The 21,436-nt window shown below is 38.6% G+C and overlaps 1 protein-coding gene across 1 annotated transcript in view; it reads left to right on the forward strand.

The window, feature by feature from the left end:
* Window positions 1–21,436, forward strand: part of LOC150086007 (syntaxin-1A-like) — a 209,916-nt gene that overhangs the window by 91,559 nt on the left and 96,921 nt on the right. The window contains exons 5-6 of the mRNA XM_090374769.1: window positions 7,525–7,595; window positions 18,463–18,571. Coding sequence (XP_090230895.1) covers window positions 7,525–7,595; window positions 18,463–18,571 — 180 coding nt within the window. The remainder of the gene's footprint in view (window positions 1–7,524; window positions 7,596–18,462; window positions 18,572–21,436) is intronic.

Raw genomic sequence — 21,436 nt, forward strand, 5'->3', positions numbered from 1 at the left:
CAGTTATTACAAGATTATCTAGCTTACTGCCAGAGTTGAATACACATCTGGCATTCCCCTCACTGAATAACTCCTCATGTGTGAATGTCGATGCAAAATATTCATTTAGTTTGTTAGCTACCTGAGCTGGATCATGAACAGTTGAACCATCGATATCAAGTGGACCAATCTGATTCATCTCCTTCCTTCTAGAGTTTACATAAGTAAAGAACTCTTTGCTGTTTTTCTTTGCATCCTTTGCCAATGATTGCTCGTAATCTGCCTTCGCCTGCCTAACCTCCTTTGTAACTTGGTTTCAGACCAGCTTATATCTATCATAGGCTTCCGTGTCACATGTTAATTTATATGTATCCCACGTATTTTTCTTCTCTGCCATATGTCTCATTAGTTCATCTGACATCCATTTAGGCCTAAACCTTGAACAATACTTCTTAGTTGGTATGTAAAGCCTAGTAGCTTCCAAGATAAGTTCTTTGAATGCTTCCCATTTTGAATTTGCTGTTGGTAACGTCATCAGTTGGTTCCACTGTATAGAATTTAAATATTGTCTCAGACCATTGTAGTCACCTTTACGAAAGCAAAAACACTTCCCTTTACCCCTGATGGTAGTTACCTCTTTGAGTAAATCCCACCTGAGCACACTGTGATCACTGCCACCTAGTGGTTCCTTTATCTGCAGATTCTTAATGCATGAAGAATCACTACTGATAATCAGATCAAGTGTATTACTCCTCTAATTGCCTCCCGAACATGCTGATGTAGAAAACAATCATCTAATAAATCCATAAAAGCCTTGCTAGCGTGTGAGTGACCAACCCACAAATTCCAGTCAATATCTGGGAAATTAAAATCCCCCATTAGAAGACTCTGATTTACTGGCCCACTCTATTTCCCTGTACAGTTTCTTATTATACTTATCAGAGTAATTAGGCCTATAGCACACTCCTACTCTCAATTTTGATCTCCCAATGCTTATGTCACACCAAACTGACTCGATACTGCACTGTACAGGTATGTTGACTGGCTTCACTTCCTTGGATTTTATGTGTTTCTTAACTAATAGCATAACTCCTCCTTCTTTCCTATCCTGTCTATCCTTTCTGTACACATTGTACTCCCCAAATTCCAGTTCTGCATTCCTTATATCTATATGACACCACGTCTCTGATATCCCAACAATATCTGCCTTTGATGTTTTGAGCAATACCTCAAATTCATCAAATTTATTTACCAAACTCCTAGCATTGGTACATGCATCTGTTCCTATTCTTAGCTACCCTAACATAACCCATGTGTTTACTTGTACTGCAATGATGACTCCCAGCAGTCTCTGAAATATCCTGCATCTTGTTTTCCAGGCTGCAGCTCATTCCATGGATGCAGTTCAAGAATCACTTTCACCTCTGCCAGTGGTTACTGTTAATCTATTAGTTCTTGAATCCCCCCCCCCCAAGCTAGCAGTTTTCCGACCCACCTAACACTGCCTCCATAGCATCAGAAAATATTCTTGCATCCTTTCTATTTAAGTGTATCCCATCCCTGTAGGAGCAGTCTCTCCTGTTAACAAGTACAGACCAGGCTGAAAAAAATTCTACCCCTTGAGCCTTGCACAATCTTTTCAGGAGTGAATTGATTGACAAGGCTCTCATCATATACTCCCTCCTATCGTGTCTGGGCAGAATTGCAGACACTTTCAAATTCAACCCTAATTCACGGCCTTTTTTCAAAAGTGACCTGTATTTGTTAAGTAATTGTAAATGATATTGATGATGGTATATCAAGCTTAATGGCCAAGATTGCAGACGATACGAAGGTCAGCAGGGTTGTTAATGACACTAATGACAGTACCCTGCTGCAACAGGATCTAGAAAAGTTGAGCAGATGAGCTGAGAGTGGCAAATTAAGTTTAATATTGACAAATATAAAGTACTACATATGGGAAGAAGTAACCCCAGAGTAACTTATCAACTCTGTGGTACTACACTGACAGTAGTAGAGAATGAAAAGTACCTTGGGGTAATTGTGCAGGCAGATATGAAGTTTTCTGAGCAGTGCAGACAGTCTGCAATAGTAGCTCATGGTGTCTTGTCAATGATATACAAGAATTTTTCTAGCAGGGATAAGGTGGTGATTATCACCCTGTAGAGAGTGAAAAGGATCTGGGGGTAATTGTGCAGGCAGATATGAGCAGTGCAGATGGTCTGCAAGAGTAGCTCATGGCACCTTGTCAATGATATACAGGAATTTTTCTAGCAGGGATAAGGAGGTGATTATCTCCTTGTATAAGGCATTGTTCAGGCCACACCGTGAGGTATAGAGGTTTGGAGGCCTCAATTTGAGAAGAATGTAGAGCTGTTGGAACGAGTACAGAGAAGGGCAACAAGATTAGCGAATGGAACAATGGGTTGGTCTTAGAAGAAAGGCTTAAGTTTTGCAAATTACCGTGTCTGGAGACTAGGCACCTGCCAGGTGATCTGATTGAGGTGTATAAAGCCTTGAATGGTTTGAGCCTGCTCAATGCCGATGGGATTCTTCTTCTTGCTCAGAATTATCACCTGAGAGCACATAAATTCAGATTGAGGAAAGACAGATGTAGGATAGATGTGTGGAAATTTGCCTTTAGCCAGTGGGTATTTGGTTGGTGGAACAGACTTCCATCCCTTGTTGTGGAAGTTGATAGCCTAAATAAATTTAAGGCTCAGCTAGACAGGTATTTCGAACGAACGAAGGAGTGAAATGAAAGGTTTTTTTTTTTTATTTTTTGGCTGATGCCACATAAGCTAGTTTTCTTGCATCATATGCCTCTGCTAATGCTAATGGGATTCTTCCTCTTGCTCAGAATAATCACTTGAGAGGGCATAAATTCAAATTCAGGAAAGACACTTGTAGGATAGATGTGCGGACGTTTCCTTTAGCCAGCGGGTAGTTGGTTGGTGGAACAGACTTCCATTCTTTGTTGTGGAAGTTGATAGCCTAAATAAATTTAAGGTTGAGCTGGACAAGTATTTAGAATGAACGGAGAAAGGGTGAAATGGAATCACTTTTTTTTTCTTTTTTTTTTTTTTGGCTGATGCTGCATAAGCTTGCTTTCTTGCATCATACATCTCTACTAATGCTAATATTAAAAAAACTGAACTCATCTGGTAATTCTTCCATCAAATTAGAAAGGTGGGTTGGAGCATTGTCCATGACGAAAAGAACCTTCAGTGCAATATCCTTCTCCCTAAGGTAGTCACGGAAAGTGGGGCCAAACACCTCAGTCACCCAGTCAGAGAAAAGATTCCTGGTCACCCAAGCCTTGTGGTTGGAAAACCACAAAACTCCAGGGTAGTTTTTCCTGATGTTTTTAAAAGCTCTAGTTTTCTTTGAATGGTACATGAGCAGTGGTTTGACCTTGCAGTAACCAAAGCATTGGCACAAAAGGGCAATGTAAGCTGGTCTTTTATTGGCTTATGGCCAGGCAAGGTGGTCTCCTCCTTAGTGATATGTGTTCTGCATGGTATTCTCTTCCAGAAAAGGCCAGTTTCATCGCAGTTAAACACCTGCTGCGAAAGAAAGCCATCCTCAATTAATATTTTCTTAAATTTCTCACGATGTTGCTCAGCAGCGTCCTGTACTGGCAGCCTCACCATGCTTCACAATACTGTGTAATCCAGTCCTTTTCCTAAATCGAGTAAACCACCCCTTGGTGCCAAAAAACTCCTTCACAAAACCAGAACTTAACTTGTACTAGGAGCCTTAGCACCAAGTTCCTCAAACAGTTGTTTGGCCTTTTCTCAAATAATCACCTCATTGACACTATCACCTGCCATTTGTTTTTCATTAATCCGCACTAATAGAAGAGTTTCCATCTTTTCCATGATATTACAATGTAAACTGCTTAACCTAGAGATTCCCTTCGCGACCTGTGTACTTTTTATTTCTTCCTTGTTTTTTAAAATTGTACTGATTGTTGGTTTAGCCATACCATATTCAGCACTTAGATCTCCTACACTTTTCCACTTTCTCGCTTAGAAATTGTTTCTTTCTTAATGTTTAAGTTAATTAGCTTTCTCACTATTTTTCTGGCTCATGGCTAAATTTATATAGCAGAATAATTAAAAACTATATATTTTTACTGTTAAAGGCAAATAAGCAGATAAACTGAACTAAACTAATAACCAAACCTTACAAACCATAACAAAACATGATAACTGATGCTCTAATCAAAGCGGGAAACGCTCTAATCAATATGTCATGCACACATGCGTGCTACGTCGGCCAATAGTATTCCTTCACTTTGGTTGTAGCATCTGTGTTCATTGTAGCATCCTGATTTTTTGATGAAACTGTTCATTGTAGCATTGTTTGTTGTAGCATATCTTACTGTATATGATATCAAAATTATTTTTTTGCATCCAGTTCCTTGTCACTGTATCATTATAACCTATCAGATTGGTTAGACAAGACCGCCCTATAACAAATCCATGCTTTGACTGCAGTATAATTACATTCCTGCTCAGATGGTCCTGCATTACTTCTTTAACCAGTGACGCCATTATTTTCCCTGGAATAGATGTTAAGTTGACATGTCTGTAATTACTTGTGTCACCTTTTGTTGTTCTCCCTTTATGAGTTGGAAATACGTTTGCACTTCTCAGTCCATAGGGACCTCCCCAAATCCGAAGATTCCCTCATAATTATAGCTAAGGGTTTGCTCTACTTTGCTGCCTCCCTTAATATGATTGGATAGATCCCATCTATCCCAAGGGCTTTTTTTTATGTTCAGCTTCAACAATTTCTCTCTCACTTTCCTTTCAGTTATCACAAAGTCATTTATCTCCCCATTGAAGTTTGATAAACTTGTGACATCCCTTTTCATAACGAATTCCTCGTGTGTGAATGTAGATGCAAAATATCTATTCAATTTTCAGCAACCTGAGCATGGTCATCAACCGTTGACATCAAGTGGGCCAATGTGATTGAACGCTTTCCTTCTGTTAATATAAGCATAGAAGTCTTTGCTGCATTTCTTGGCATTTTTCACGAGAGAAGAATCCTTTGGTCTCAGGGAAGAGCATTTTGCTTGTCAGCCATTCCCTAGAAACCATCTTGTCTATGTAGTCTGGATGGAGGTTATTGTAGTGACTGCCTTGGAGTGCCATCTTTGCCTATCTTTCTGCCTTTGTTTCTTCTGAGTGAGGGGGTGTCTCCTTGTTGAGGTTGAATGCTGCATACCATTTATCTATCTTCTTTATGACTTGGTAGATTGGTGCTGTATTTTCCTGAAGTAATCCTGCATTTTTTAATCTCCCTCTTCTGTTGTTCACTGAGGTCAGGTGAACTCAGTGAGATGTTCAGGATCACAAATTTTTGGAGTAATATAAGTGTTCTCTGCGAGGCCTATTGTTGTTGTTATGAAGACTCTCTGGTGCCATGCTGGTGGTTAACATGGTGATTTGGATGGTCGTTAATTGTTCCCCATGCCACATTTCTTTGAATAACCTGATGCAGATAACCTGATAACTACAATAACCTGATGCAGGTTATTGTAGTGTCTGCCATGGAGTGCCTTCTTCGCCCGTCTTTCTGTTCTTGTTTCTTCTGTCTGTATGTGGAGGGTCTCCTTGTTGAGGTTGAGTGGTGTGTGCCATTTGTCTATCTTCCTTATGGCTTGGTAGATTTTCCTGAAGTAATCCCACATGTTCTTAATCGCCGCCTTCTGTAGTTCAATGAGGTCAGCCAATCCCTTTCTTCCTTTCCGGGCTATGGTCAGTCTCTTGATGGCTGCCTTTATGTGGAGTTGGCAGCTCTTGGTCGTCATTATCCTGGAAGATTTCATAATCTCCTCCAGCTCAACGTTAATCCAATCTGTGATCACAAAGGAGTACATTAGTACTGAGACTGCATAGGTGTTTATCGCCATGACCATGTTCTTACCATTCAGCTCTGTTTTTAGCAGGCTCATCAGTCTCTGATGGTATTTCTCAGTCAAGCTGGCCTTGATCTTGTTTTCTAGCTATTGAACCTGCATCATCCCTGGATATTTGTAGGTCTCTCCCTCGTCGTGTCTTCAGCTGGTAGTTTGTGCCGACTGGATTTCCCTGATGTAATCCATGGGTCTTGCATTTGTCTCGGCCAAATTGCATCGTGATGTCAGTGCTGAACTCTTTGGTGACCCAGAGTAGTTGTTGGAGTTGATTCTCAATTACAGCATAGTTTGATAGTCATCCATATACATCAGGCAAGAGAGAGAGAGAGAGGGAGAGGGAGAGGGGGGTGTACAGGATTTTCCTATCTTCTCTTAGGGTATATCCATACTTGCTATTATTGATCATGGTGGGACAGTGGGAGAAGAACTACATGTCTAGCACCAGGTAATTCTGGCCAATGTAATTCTGGCCAATTTATAAACAAATTAACAAGAAAGATTAGAATTATCAATATACAGGTGGAAAGGCCATTAGTAGCAATCTTTGCATGTTGTCAGATTCCATCATTTTCAATGAATATGACAAATGAGAAACATTTCACTGAAACCACCATACCTACAAAAATTATAAGATTACTCACCATACTTCTTGATCAAGCCTTGTATACTGGTTTCATATTGTTTTTGATTGTATGCATCACTTAATTATAAAAAAATTAATGACGATATCGTTTCATGCCAAGATTGTGGTTGATGTGATCTCTTATTGTTGATACAGAGACTTCATATTCCTGTAACTGTTTTCAAAGTAATTTCTTAATTGAATAATCCACAGATGTGCTCACATTTTCTGCATATTTTTCTGCTTGTGATGGTATTCCTGACTGTGATTACTTCTCTTAATTCCCTCTTTAGTGAAATTAGTTTTTGGCAGCTTCTTTTCCCAGAGTAATATCATATTCTTTGATGGTGATGATGCCTTATTGAATCTAGGATTGCAATCATGATTTTCTCAAGTTTGCCACCATTCATGACTCCATGTTCCTGTCAATATCCACCTAACTCTATCTAGACTCTAGATAGAGTTAGGTGGACTGGTAAGCCACTGCTTAGCCGACCGGGCTAGCCGGGTGGGTAAAGTGCCTGCCTGGCAACCCAAAGGTCGCGGGTTCGATTCCCGCCTCGGGCTTGGATCAAAGTACTGCAAAAACCTTGGAAGGTGCATTATGGCCACAGACGCCTATGCGCCAACAACTACCAAATAAAAAAAAAAAAAAAAAAAGCCACTGCTTACACAACTTTTTAATACCCGGAAAAGATAACACCTATTATTAGGAGACTGCACATGCAACTTATTTAGGTAAAACGCTTATATATACATTTATCATAAATTAATTTTTGCCAGAAGGATAATGGGAATTAAACAGACCATACTTTCAAACTTGTGGTACATTAATAATATTCATTAAATAAGTCTTCTTCTTATACATTCTATTTGTAATATTGGACTTTCGTATATCAATGGCATAGATATTTTATTTTTCCTATTTCACATTTTTATCAAAAATATATAGTTTGTGATATCCATATATACATGCATATTTTTTTGATAGCAATGGGGAAGGTCATAGATGATACTCACTTTGATGGCTCACCTGCAGATTACAGAATCTGTCGGACTCAGGTAATATATTTAACCTATTTTATTAATGTAAGCATAAGTTAAAGCAAGAAAAGAGTAGAAAATAACACTCCCAATCTAATTGATAGTGAAGTCAGGCCTAAAGAATGTGGGATTTCCTGACTTTATTATTATTATTTCTTTTCCTTAATATTTTTTCCTATTTCACTTTTCTTATTCTTTCAGTTACTGAGGGCCAAGTGTGTAGATTAACGTTTTTCCCCCTGAACATCTCATAGCTTTCTTCCTGTTCTAGTTATAGTAGATTTTCTTTCCTCCTGTACCATACATCTCAGATTGTTTACAATATGCTATTGGACACTGAAACTGACTTCGTTTTGTAAAAAAACGTTTTGTACTCGTTCCTGCTGGAACGAGTACAGAGAAGGGCAACAAGATTAGTGAATGGAACAAAGGGGTGCTCTTACGAAGAAAGGCTTAAGTTTTGCAAATTACAGTGTCTGGAGACTAGGCACCAGCGAGGTGATCTGATAGAGGTGTATAAAGCCTTGAATGGTTTAAGCATGCTCAATGCTGATGGGATTCTTCCTCTAGCTCAGAAAAATCACCTGAGAGGGCATAAATTCAAATTGAGGAAAGACAGATGTAGGATAGACGTGCGGAAATTTGCCTTTAGCCAGCGGGTGGTTGGTTGGTGGAACAGACTTCCATCCCTTGTGGTGGAGGTTGATAGCCTAAATAAGTTTAAGGCTCAGCTGGACAGGTATTTTGAACGAACAGAGGGGTGAAGTGGAAGTGGGTTTTTTTTTTTTTTTTTTGGCTGATGCTGCATAAGCTTGCTTTCTTGCCTCAAATGCCTCTACTAATGCTAATGCTAAAAAAAAGAGCTGCTCTTCCTTCAACAGTTAAAGTTTACAAAAGGCTACGGATACCTTGAAGCTTCCGAGGGTGTGGCCTGACGGCATCTTTGACAGGCGTTGCTTCTCCGAAGAGGTCACGTGATGTTTACGATGTCACTTCCGATCATGTGACTTATGACATATTTGGTCATGTGACATACTTGTGGAGACAACTGCCGAGACTGCGCATTGCCGCAGTAACGTGACATCAGTGGCGTTATGCCCACGCTTTTCTTCGAACTCAGCAACCGGCAGTCTCACAGAATGTACATCAATGGCACTATTCCACTGCTGCTTTCCTCGGATATCGGCAACAGCAGTCTGAGAGAATGTGGCCACCCTCTTGTACACATGCGAAGTAGTGCTAAAATTAATGCATTTTTTCCACCGGCTGCATGCCTGCCACACGCGTCCACAGAACTGGCTAAAGTTTCGAAAGCTAGTCACGTGGCATCATACACATAAACTCGGCAACAAGCAGCGAGAATATGTGTACACACTTCTACACCTTCGTAGAATGCCACGTAAGTGCTCTACAGTGAATGCCATCTTTCCCCTAACTGCCAGCCGGCATGGCAAACATTCGGTGGTGCTAAAAGGAAAACATATTAAAGAGAATACTTATGATGAAAAAAAGCGAATATCTACGAAAACAGTACACTCTTGTGAATTTTTCGGGTTTTTTTTTTCCTAAAATTATTGAATTCGTGTTTTGTATAAACAGATATGGCCCTAAAAAGCGCAGTATGAAGAAAATTTAAAAAATTGATATGGCGAAAATTTCAACATCCGACGTCTTGCAAATGATATAAAATTAAAAGTTACTCTTTTGCGAGGGGGGGGGGGTGGAAATTTTATTCCACTGGAGGTCAAACTCATGAATCTGGAAAAAAACAATTTTCTATTTTTCTGCTTAAAACTATACATAGCCGCTTGATCTGACAAAATTTGAAGGAAAATTTCTGTCGCTCTCATGCAGTGTCAAATCCAGGAGGATGACGGGGGGGTGAGTTTCATCTTAGGTGGATTTCATTTCCCCCTGGCCAAAAAATAGCAATTTTTATTTTGATTTGGCAACACTGCATTATCAGAAATATTAACAAACAATGCGATCCATATGTATGAAAAGATGAATAAGATTATAATAGTACTGTACTTAAAACGTTTAATTTGTGCAAATTTTAATCTGTGATTTTGATATTATTGAACTGTGATTGTTGTTTCCCACATTCTCTAATAATTATATAATTTTTTTCTTTTTTTTTTTTTTTTTGTAACATTTACATATGTTATTAATTAATGTATACACATGTGCGGTATATCCACAGAACTGGCCAAAGTTTTGCAAACTGGTCACATGGCGTTATACGTCATACACATAAACTGGTCATGTGACAAGCCATTGCTTTCTCCGATCTCGGCGACAAGCAGTGAGAATATGTGTACCCACTTCTACACCTTCGTAGAATGCCACGCAAGTGCTCTGCAGTGAATGCCATCTTTCCCCTGACTGCCAGCCGGCATGGCACGCATTCGGTGGCGCTGAAAGGAAAACACATCCTAAAAAGAGCAGTAAGAAGAAAATTTCAATTAAAATTTTAAAAATATGGTAAAAATTTCAACACCTGACATCATAGAAAGGATATTAAATTACAAATTACGATTTTGCTCCCGGGGATGGGGGAAAGTCACAAATCCGGAAAAATCCGATTTTATTTTTTCTCCCTGAAAACTATACATAACCACTTGATCAAACAAAATTTCAAGGAAAAATTCTTTAGCTCTCACCATGCAGTGTCGAATCCAGGAGGTTAGATAACTGGGAGTGAGTTTCATCTCCGGTAGATTATATTCCTCCCACTTGGTGAAAAATAGCAATTTTAATTTTACTATGGCAACATTACATTATCAGAAATATCAATAAATAATGTGATTGATACATATACAAAGATGATTAAGATTGTTATAGTACTTAAAAAGTTTGATTATAATTAGTATGATTTCGTGCGAATTTCAATCTGTGATTTCGGTATTATTAAACTATGATTATTGTTTTCTCATATTCTCTTATTATAATTAATAGTCATAAATGTTTTTTTTTTTTTTTTTATGTAAACCCCAAACATGAGAGGTGTTAGAATCTATAGTACTTAGTACCGTGCTTGGGTTGGAGGTTGAGAAGATGAAAGAAGATATTTGTTGACATTGGACTTCTGTAGACTGTAATTTTCAGGAAATACGTATGAAGGAAGGTTGTTCCAGAAAACGGCAGTTGAATGAATAAACAAGGAAGATGAAAAGTTGGTTCTGTGAGTTTGAAGTTGGACAGTAAATGGATATTGGCTGGTGGTGGCACATGTTCGGACTGTTTTGAAAGAGAGAGCGGGAATTATATAAGCCAGTTCAGAAGAACAGTGCCCATGGAAGTATCTGTAGAAGAGGCATGCAGCAGAAACAGTATGTCTATGAGACAGCGAGTGGAGAGAGACTGTTAGAGATGAGTCATTAATTAACCTAACTGCCCTCTTCTGAATGGAATCAAGAAGCCTGAGAGAGGTTTTGGGGGCACCACCCCAGATGTGGTAACAATATTCCATGGCAGGACGGATTTGCGATTTATGCAGAGTGAGCAGCTGTTTGGAAGAAAAGTAATGCCGAGAGCGAAGGAGAAAACCTAGTTTTTTAGATGCAGAAGAAGCAATACTTGTAACGTGCTTGTGCCAAATATACAGAGTTCTCCCCTAACATATACATATGTTATAAATATATACACGTGTATATCCACAGAACTGACTAAAGTTTTGCAAACTGGTCATGTGACATGCCGGTGCTCTCCTCGGACCTTGGTGAAAAGCAGGGAGAATATAGTGTACCCACATCTACACCTTCGTAGAATGTGACGCAAGTGCTCTGCAGTGAATGCTGTATTTCCACTGACTGCCTGCCGGCGTGGCTCGCATTCTGTGGTGCTAAAAGGAAGACACATCAAAGAGAATACTTACGATAAAAACACATAAAAAATCCACGGAAGAGATACCCGCTTGTAAAAATTAACATTTGTAAGATAAAAAGAAATCCACAGGAGAGGAACACTCTTGCGAAAATTATTTTCTTCGTTTTTTTTCTTGCACGAAAAGCTATGCATAATTACTGCAGATTAAAAAACTTTATTGACTGATATACACGTCAAGGGACGGTGAATATATCTCCTGTTCTAGAAATAATGATAGAAAAAGGAAGTTCAAAGATTATTTTTTTTTAAAAGAGGAGTATTTCCATTTGTATTGGGAATACTCCTCACCCTGCAAGTAATTTTTTACCGCCAGAAAGTGAGATTCAAGGTGACATGATCAGTTTAGACCTCGAGCTGTCATGCACTCCTGTACTCAATCTATCCATGTCCTCTTTGGTATTCTCCCTCTTCCTGGAGGTATCCATTCCAGAAACCACACATGCTTTTGCATGTGTGGTTTCTTGCATCTGTTTTACACGTCGATACCATTTTAAACGCTTCACTTCGATAGAGGCAATGATATTCATATCCTTTTTTGTCTTTGATTTCGTGGGGGGAGGGTAATTCAACCCATAAGTTGAAGCAGCAACAAAATTGATCTATTATTTAGTTTAAAATTATATAGTGAAAAAATACCACTTTTCTTCCAAGTGCATTTGAAAAAAAGAAAGATTTAAATAATTGCGCATGCAACAGTATATTCACTTTTTCGTAACTATAGAATACTGAACTTAAAACTGGGGCCTGTTTCCTTTGATTACATAATAAATGGGATATTTTTTTCCTGTTACCAAAACTCACTCCCGGTCATCCCCCTGGACCCAACACTGATCTCAAGAATGTTATCCCATCCGATCGATACCTATTCTCATACTCTTAATATGGTACCCCATCATTAAACATAATATTGTGTATGTTATTATACATCGTTAAACATAATATTGTGTATAATAAAAAAATAATATATTATAAAAATATTTTAAGTATAATATGATGATAACATACACAATATTATGTTTAACGGGGTTGGCAGGGTTGCTAAAACACTAATAGAATAGAATAGAAACCAGAATAGAATAGAAGCCAAGAATAGAAACAGGTGCATGTATACCTGCGTGTACACCAATGCTAGGAGTTTGGTAAATAAATTTGATGAATTCGAGGTATTGCTCAAAACATCAAAGGCAGATATTGTTGGGATATCAGAGACGTGGTGTCACACAGATATAAGGAATGCGGAACTGGAATTTGGGGAATACAATGTGTATAGAAAGGATAGACAGGACAGGAGGGGAGGAGGGGTTATGCTATTAGTTAAGAAACACGTCCAAGGAAGTGAAGCCAGTCGACATCGATGGACAGGGCAGTGTCGAGTTAGTTTGGTGTGACATAAGCATAGGGAAATCAAAATTGAGAGTAGGAGTGTGCTATAGGCCTAATGACTTTGATGAGTATAATAAGACATTGTACAGGGAAATAGAGTGGGCCAGTAAATCAGAGAGTCTTATAATGGGGGATTTTAATTTCCCAGATATTGACTGGAATTTGTGGGTTGGTCACTCGCACACTAGCAAGGCTTTTGTGGATTTAATGGATGATTGTTTTCTACATCAGCATGTTCGTGAGGCAACAAGAGGGAGCAATACTCTTGATTTGATTATCAGTAGTGATTCTTCATGCATTAAGAATCTGCAGATAAATGAACCACTAGGTGGCAGTGATCACAGTGTGTTGAAGTGGGATTTACTCAAGGAGGTAACTACCATCAGAGGTAAAGGGAAGGGTTTTTGTTTTCGTAAAGGTGACTATGATGGTCTGAGACAGTATTTAAATTCTATACAGTGGGACCAACTTATGATGTTACCAACAGCAAACTCAAAATGGGAAGCATTCAAGGAACTAATCTTGGAGGCTACCAGGCTTTACATACCAACTAAGAAATATTGTTCAAGGTTTAGGCCTAAATGGTTGTCAGATGAACTAATGAGACATGTGGCAGAGAAGAAAAATGCATGGGATACATACAAATTAATGGGTGACATGGAAGCCTATGATAGATATAAGTTGGTCTGTAACCAAGTCACAAAGGAGATTAGGCATGCAAAGGCAGACTACGAAAAATCCTTGGCAAAGGATGCAAAGAAAAACAGAAAAGAGTTCTTTACCTATTTAAACTCAAGAAGGAAAGGGATGAATCAGATTGGTCCACTGGATATTGATGGTTCAACAGTTGAGGATCCTGCTCAGGTGGCTAACAATCTAAATGAGTATTTTGCATCTACATTCACGCATGAGGAGTTATTCAGGAAGGAGAATGATGTTGGTAAAGTAAACATTGGCAGTGAGCTGGAGGATTTTGTAATAACTGAGAGGAAAGTGGAGGAGAGATTGTTGAGGATAAACATAAAAAAGGCACCAGGGGTGGATGGGATCTATCCAGTTATATTAAAGGAGGCAGCAAAGGAAGTAAGCAAACCCTTAGCCATAATTATGAGAGCTTCTTTGGACTCAGGGAGGTAACCATAGACTGGAGATGTGCAAATGTAACCCCAATTCACAAAGGAGGATCAAAGGCCGACACAAGTAATTATAGACCTGTTAGTTTAACTTCTGTTCCAGGTAAATTAATGGAGGCACTGGTTAAAGAAGCACTGCAGGATCATCTAGACAAGAATTCAGTTATAGCTCAGACGCAGCATGGTTTTGTTAAGGGCAGGTCTTGCCTGACCAATTTGATTGGATACTATGATGTAGTCACAAAAGAACTAGATGCAGGGAATAACTTTGATATTATATATTTGGATCTTAGAAAGGCTTTTGATACTGTTGCACATGGAAGACTGCTGCACAAATTGGAGCAGTGTGGCATTGGAGGCAAATTGCTGCTATGGATAAGGGGATGGTTGAGTGGCAGAAGACAGAGAGTGGTAATCAATGGACACTGCTCAACGTGGACTAATGTTATTAGTGGAGTTCCTCAGGGTTCAGTGTTGGGTCCGTTGTTGTTTTCGGTGTTTATGAATGATATTGATGATGGGATATCAAGTTTAATGTCCAAGTTTGCAGATGATACAAAGGTTGGCAGGGTTGTTAAGGACACCACTGACGCTATGCTGCTGCAACAGGATCTAGAAAGGTTGAACAGATGGGCTGAGAGGTGGCAAATGAAGTTTAACATTGACAAATGTAAAGTACTACATATGGGAAACAGTAACCCCAGAGCAACCTATCAACTCTGCGGTACTACACTGAGAGTGATGGAGAATGAAAAGGATCTGGGGGTAATTGTGCAGGCAGATATGAAGTTCTCTGAGCAGTGCAGACGAGCTGCAAGAGTAGCTCATAGTGTCTTGTCAATGATATACAGGAATTTTTCTAGCAGGGATAAGGAGGTGATTATTCCCTTGTATAAGGCAATGGTTAGGCCACATCTTGAGTACTGTATACAGGTCTGGAGGCCTCATTTCAAGAAGGATGTAGAGCTGCTGGAACGGGTACAGAGAAGGGCAACAAGATTAGTGAATGGAACAAAGGGTTGCTCTTACGAAGAAAGGCTTAAGTTTTGCAAATTACAGAGTCTGGAGACTAGGCACCGGCGAGGTGATCTGATAGAGGTGTATAAGGCTTTGAATGGTTTGATCATGCTCAATGCCAATGGGATTCTTCATCTTGCTCAGAATAATCAGCTCAGAGGGCATAAATTCAAATTGAGGAAGGACGGATGTCGGATAGATGTGCGGAAATTTGCCTTTGGCCAGCGGGTGGTTGGTTGGTGGAACCGACTTCCATCACTTGTTGTTGAAGTTGATAGCCTAAACAAATTTAAGGCTCAACTAGACAGGTATTTCGAGCGAACGGAGAGGTTAAATGGGAGTGGTGTGTTTTTTTTTTTTTTTTTTGGCCGATGCTGAATAAGCTTGCTTTCTTGCATCATATGCCTCTACTAATGCTAATGCTAATACGGTGCTGTAACAGGATCTAGAAAAGTTGAGCAGTTGGCCTGAGAGGTGGCAAATGAAGTTTAACATTGACAAATGTAAAGTACTACATATGGGAAGCAGTAACCCCAGAATAACGTATCAACTCTGTGGTACTACATTGACAGTGGTAGAGAATGAAAAGGACCTGGGGGTAATTGTGCAAGCAGATATGAAGTTTTTTTGAGCAGTGCAGATGGTCTGAAGAATAGCTCATGGTATCTTGTCAATGATATAGAGGAATTTTTCTAGCAGGGATATGGAGGTGATTATACCCTTGTATAAGGCAGTGGTCAGGCCACACCTTGAGTACTGTATACAGGTCTGGAGGCATCATTTTAAGAAGGATGTAGAACTGTTGGAACGAGTACAGAGAAGGGCAACAAGATTAGTAAATGGAACAAAGGGTTGCTCTTACGAAGAAAGGCTTAACTTTTGCAAATTACAGTGTCTGGAGACTAGGCACCTGCGAGGTGATCTGATTGAGGTGTATAAAGCCTTGAATGGTTTGAGCATGCTTAATGCTGATGGGATTCTTCCTCTTGCTCAGAATAATCACCTGAGACGGCATAAATTCAAATTGAGGAAAGGCAGTTGTAGGATAGATGTGCGGAAGTTTGCCTTTAGCCAGTGGGTAGTTGGTTGGTGGAACAGACTTCCATCCTTTGTTGTGGAAGTTGATAGCCTCAATAAATTTAAGGCTGAGCTGGACAGGTATTTGGAACAAACAGAGGGGTGAAATGGGAGCGTGTTTTTTTTTTTTTTTTTTTGACTGATGCCCATAAGCTTGCTTTCTTGCATTATATGCCTCTACTAATGCTAATGTCTTACAAAATTTATTTCAATGGACAGTGGATAATAAATTGACAATTAGTTCATCTAAGACTAAAATGATGATCTTTGGATCACATTTAAACCCTCAACGACCCCATTTAGTGAAGATTAATAATAACAGGATTCCACTTGTCTCTGAAACTAAATTACTTGGGATTACAATCAACTCAAAGCTTAATTTTGTCTCTGATTTAAATAATGTAACAACAAAGATCAGAAGATTCACTGGTGCTATCGCAAAAATTTCTCATTCAGACTGTAGACTTTCTAGACGTACCATGAGGATCTATTATAATGCCATATTCCTTCCTATGGCTATTTACGCTGCAGGTGTGGTTTCACACAAGGTTAGAACTGTTAAATTTCGATTGAAGTTGGCTGCTATGCAACGTACAATATTATTATGTATGTTAAAAGCTTGTCGTACCGTTTCAACTTCGGCACTGCAGGTTCTTGCAGGTGTATTGCCATTGGACCTTCATGTTGTTTACAGAGGTCTTTGTTATAGGTTAAAAAACGAACTATCAACTGAATTTATGTGTTTGGTTCTGAATATTCATTCAGATATTAAGCAAGAATGTAATTGTTTGTGGAATTAAATGATAAATCTGTGGAAGACCCGCTGGGATACGTCATCTGTCAGATCTGTTACTAGGACTTTTTTTCCTGAGGTGACCTTCTGTGTAAAGCAGAAACCTGTTTGCTTCTCTTTAGACTTATATATATCCTTCCTCCTAACGGGACATGGATCTGTTAACGAAAAACTGTGTCGTTTTAGTCTTTCTAGGATGGAAGCTTGTCAATGCGGGGAGAATGAAAATTGGAGCCACATTTTATTTGAATGTCTGCTATATAATGACTTTAGAGATGTTCTTCGTTCATCAGTTTCTACACTCTCTCATGGGCTTTGAGCAGTGGGAGACAAGAATTCCAATTTTGCTGGTGGGAGACAAGAATTGTTATGTTGCTCTTCAGCAGTTTGCCTCTGATGTTTTTACAAGAAGAAGAAGAATTAATTATATAGCCATATACGCCAGCCAAAGGAGTATTCTACTCCTTTGGCTGGTGGAGCTACTCAATAAGGAGCAACATTCCCTAATTTTTTTTTATTATTATATATATTTTTATTATTATTTTATATTACTTTATTTTATTTTTATTATTATTTTTTTATTTTATTTTATTTTATTTATTTTTTATTTTTTATTTTATTTATTTATTTTTTTTTTTGTTTAACAATACGGGAAATCCCTTTTTTCTTTCTTTTTCTTTTTTTCCCTCTGGAGTGGGCCCCAGAGGAATTTGGCCCATCTTTTGCCAACATCAGGTGGTTCAGAGTCTTGAATTGAGACATAGTGCAAGCTCCATTGGGACTGACCCACCTTTCCATGGTGTGGACAAGTACCCAGAATCATCTGTCCAGGTGACTGATGCTTCTGGGTAGCCAAGCAGTCACACAAAACAACAGAACACACACATAATACACACAAACATACACTACTCATTTCTCATAACTACTCATAACAAATCATCACCAATTTGTTAGAAAATGAAATTATTGATGAAGCAGAGATTATATAAATTGTGATGGAAACTTATGGATTTAAATATGAAGAAGAAAAGACTAAATCAAATATCCAGAGCCAAAAATCTTTTATACAGCAACCAAAACACCTAGATAGAACTTTACGTTATAATGGACAGCATCGGGTTTTAACAACTAGTGATGTGATGTTTATAAAATGGAGGGACTACGCTGGTAAACATCATGTTTCATCATCCAAACAGATCATGATTATTGATTGTATGTAAATGAATGTACATGTATATGTTTTAAGTGAAAATAAAATTCTTAAGGTATGTATATATAGTTTTTCAATTATCCAACCAACTACCACTCCTGATCACATTCTATATAAGGGCTTCTACTGTATTGATTTGTGATATGCAGACATTCTGTTGTAAACTTGCCATACTTGTATCTAGATTGTTTCTCTAAATTGTCGTTTTTGTATTTCATATTTAGTCTCATCATTTACTTAAAAGACCTGTAAATTCCATCTCAGAGGTAGATGCATTTTTACATAATAAGTCGACTCAGAAAATAAAGTATGTTTGATTGGTGGTGAATAAAAGAAAGAGAAAGATTGATAAATAGACTTTTTTTATTTTTATTTTTTACACAGCACTTGGTTTTGTCTCGAAGATATACAGATGCAATGAGAAAATATAATGAAATACAACTTGAACATCGTGAAAAGTGTAAAGATAGAATAATGAGGCAGTTAGATATTGGTGAGTAAACTGTCACCCTGTAATATTAATTGAAAATAATTCTATTTATATAATTGTGTTGAAATTTTTATTACAGTTAGTGACTTTTATCATTTTGCATATCCTACATACCAATTCATAATGCAAGTGACATAATGAAATGCTGATGTTTACAGCATGTATCGTGGTTAGTTTTCTTTTCCCAAGTGTGTAGATTTTCCAGGTTCAAGATTCCATTCATTGTGAACCATATTTTGCACATGAACAGAACCTTAATCAGAAACACCTTGAGTTATGAAAAAGAAATTAAGTATTTGGCAAAAAAAAGTTTCATCATCCTTTCTAAAAAAATAATTAAACTTTATTATTTTAGAAGAGATGGGTTAGGCATGACTAACGATAATACCCAGTATGGTGTGCACGTCAAGAGTTAACAGTGTGAAGGTAGTACAGATATGACTAAATAAGTGAATACATGTACAAATACTAAAAAATGAAAATAATAAAAATAAAAATATAAAAATTACAATAATGTGGGGTAAAGTTTATGGATATCTATTGTGGTACAGAATCATTGTACCTCATTCATCAAAACTTTGGCATCGACTTGGTATACTGAGCGCATATACAGAATTTTTTTTTTATATATAACCCTTAAAATTGGGGATCTTCTCCAGCATTGAGGGCTGGGAGAAACCTGCATCGAAGTTCAGGACAGTTCCTGATCATTGATAGGACTGGCTTGTAACAGAGTTGACAGTGTGGGACCCTCCATTGACGCGCCTCCGTAGCCAGGTGGGAAGGAGCATCAGCAGTACGTAGCACACGCTTCTTGATTAGACCGGGGTTCGAGCCCATCACCACCAAATATGGAGGATGCAGAAAGGTCAGGGAATGACCACCACATATCCCGGAGCAATATGGCCTTAGTTGCTAATGCTCCTAAAAACCAAACAACAACCCTCCATTGACATATGTTCAAGAATACAAGAAAATCGATGTGGATTTACATAAAGATGTAACTACAATAGGGGGTAAAAGGAAGGGTTTTTGCTTTCGTAAAGGTGACTACATTGGTCTCAGAGATTTTTTAAGTTCTATACAGTGATGCCAACTGATGATCTTACCGACAGCAAATTCTAAATGGGAAGCATTCGAGGAAGTAATCTTGTAAGCTACTAGGCTTTTTGTTCCAACTAAGAAATACTGTGCTAGGTTTAGGCCCAAATGGATGTCAGATGAACTAATGAGACTCGTGGCAGAGAAGAAAAATGCATGGAATGCATATAAATTTTCAGGTGACACTGTAATCAAGTCATTGAAGGCAGATTACGAGAAATCTTTGGCAAAGGATGTTAAGAAAAACAGCAAGAACGTCCTTACTTATATAAACTCTAAAAGGAAGAGGATAATTCAGATTGATCCACTTGATATCGTTGGTTCGACTGTTGATGATCTGAATGAGTATTTTGCATCTACATTCACACATAAGGAGTTATTAAGGGAGGAAAATGTGAGAAGTTTATCAACCTGCAACAGAGTGCTTAATGATTTTGTAATAACTGACAGCAAAGTGGAGGAGAAATTGTCGAAGTTAAACATAAGAAAGGCACTGGGGTGAATGGGATCTATCCAGTTAATCTTATTAACTACAAGAAACTAAAGGCAAAAGCCCGTCTCATTCAAAGACAAGCCAAGAAAGATTCTTGGACTCGGTTTGCATCGACTATCAATAGAAACACGAAGCCATGATTAATATGGAAGAAAATTAGGCAGCTTTCCGGGAAGTTTCCAATTGTTCCTTCCCCAATTCTCTCCTGCAATGGTCTAGACGTCTCTGCTCCTCTGGATATAGCAAATGCCTTAGGCAAAACTTTTGCTCGTGTCTCAGCTGCTTCCACCTACACTCCGGAATTTCAGAACTAAGACCACCACAGAACAGAGACACATCAACTTTTGAACTTCACTGCTACTTCCATATAACCAGCTGCTCCAATACTGTGAACTTATGCAAGCCATCAGAACAACACGCAACAGTGCCGCTGGGCCAGATGAGATATATTATGTTATGTTACAGCACCTTGATGAGAAAAACTTACAAATGCTGCTAGTCTTCTTTAACCGAATCTTCCTGGGAAATGTTTATCCCACTTCTTGGCACCATGCTACAGTTCTGGCCTTTTTGAAACCTGGAAAAGACCCCTCCAATCCTAATAGTTACAGACCAATATCTCTGTCTAGTTGCCTAGGTAAAATTCCTGAAAAAATGATCCACAGTCGACTCACTTGGATCATTGAAAGCAAACATCTACTAAGTAATAGTCAGCATGGCTTTCGCCAAAACAGGTCCTCCTTTGATCTGATGATCAAGTCTGAATCCGAAATTCGCAATGCCTTTGTTAAAAACGAACACCTAGTTATGGTCTCCATAGATATAGAGAAGGCATTCGATACTACCTGATGTTATGGAATTCTCCGTGACTTCCATAATCATGGTCTCCGTGGCAACCTGCCTATATTTATTAGGAACTTCCTCAAGAGCAGATCTTTTCAGGTGCGATATCAAAATTCCCTTTCTACTACATTCTTGCAAGAAGAAGGAGTACCACAAGGTCAGTTTTGAGTGCAACCCTGTTTGCCCTCAGAATTGATTCTATCACAAAAGAACTCCCAAATACTGTAGAGGCGTACCTTTACGCTGACGATCTCTCTATTTCTTGCCATTCACAGAATATGAGATCTATTGAAAGACAATTGCAGGTCTCTCAATAAAGTACAAAAGTGGGCTGAGCTCAATGGATATCATCTTTCCCAACAGAAAACAGTTGCAATCAATGCAAACTGCATACGGATCCTGAACTTCGGATATCAAATACCACCATTCCG

Source organism: Mastigoproctus giganteus, chromosome 5 (assembly GCF_048544385.1).
Source record: "Mastigoproctus giganteus isolate SK-2022 chromosome 5, ASM4854438v1, whole genome shotgun sequence".
Lineage (NCBI taxonomy): Eukaryota > Metazoa > Arthropoda > Arachnida > Uropygi > Thelyphonidae > Mastigoproctus > Mastigoproctus giganteus.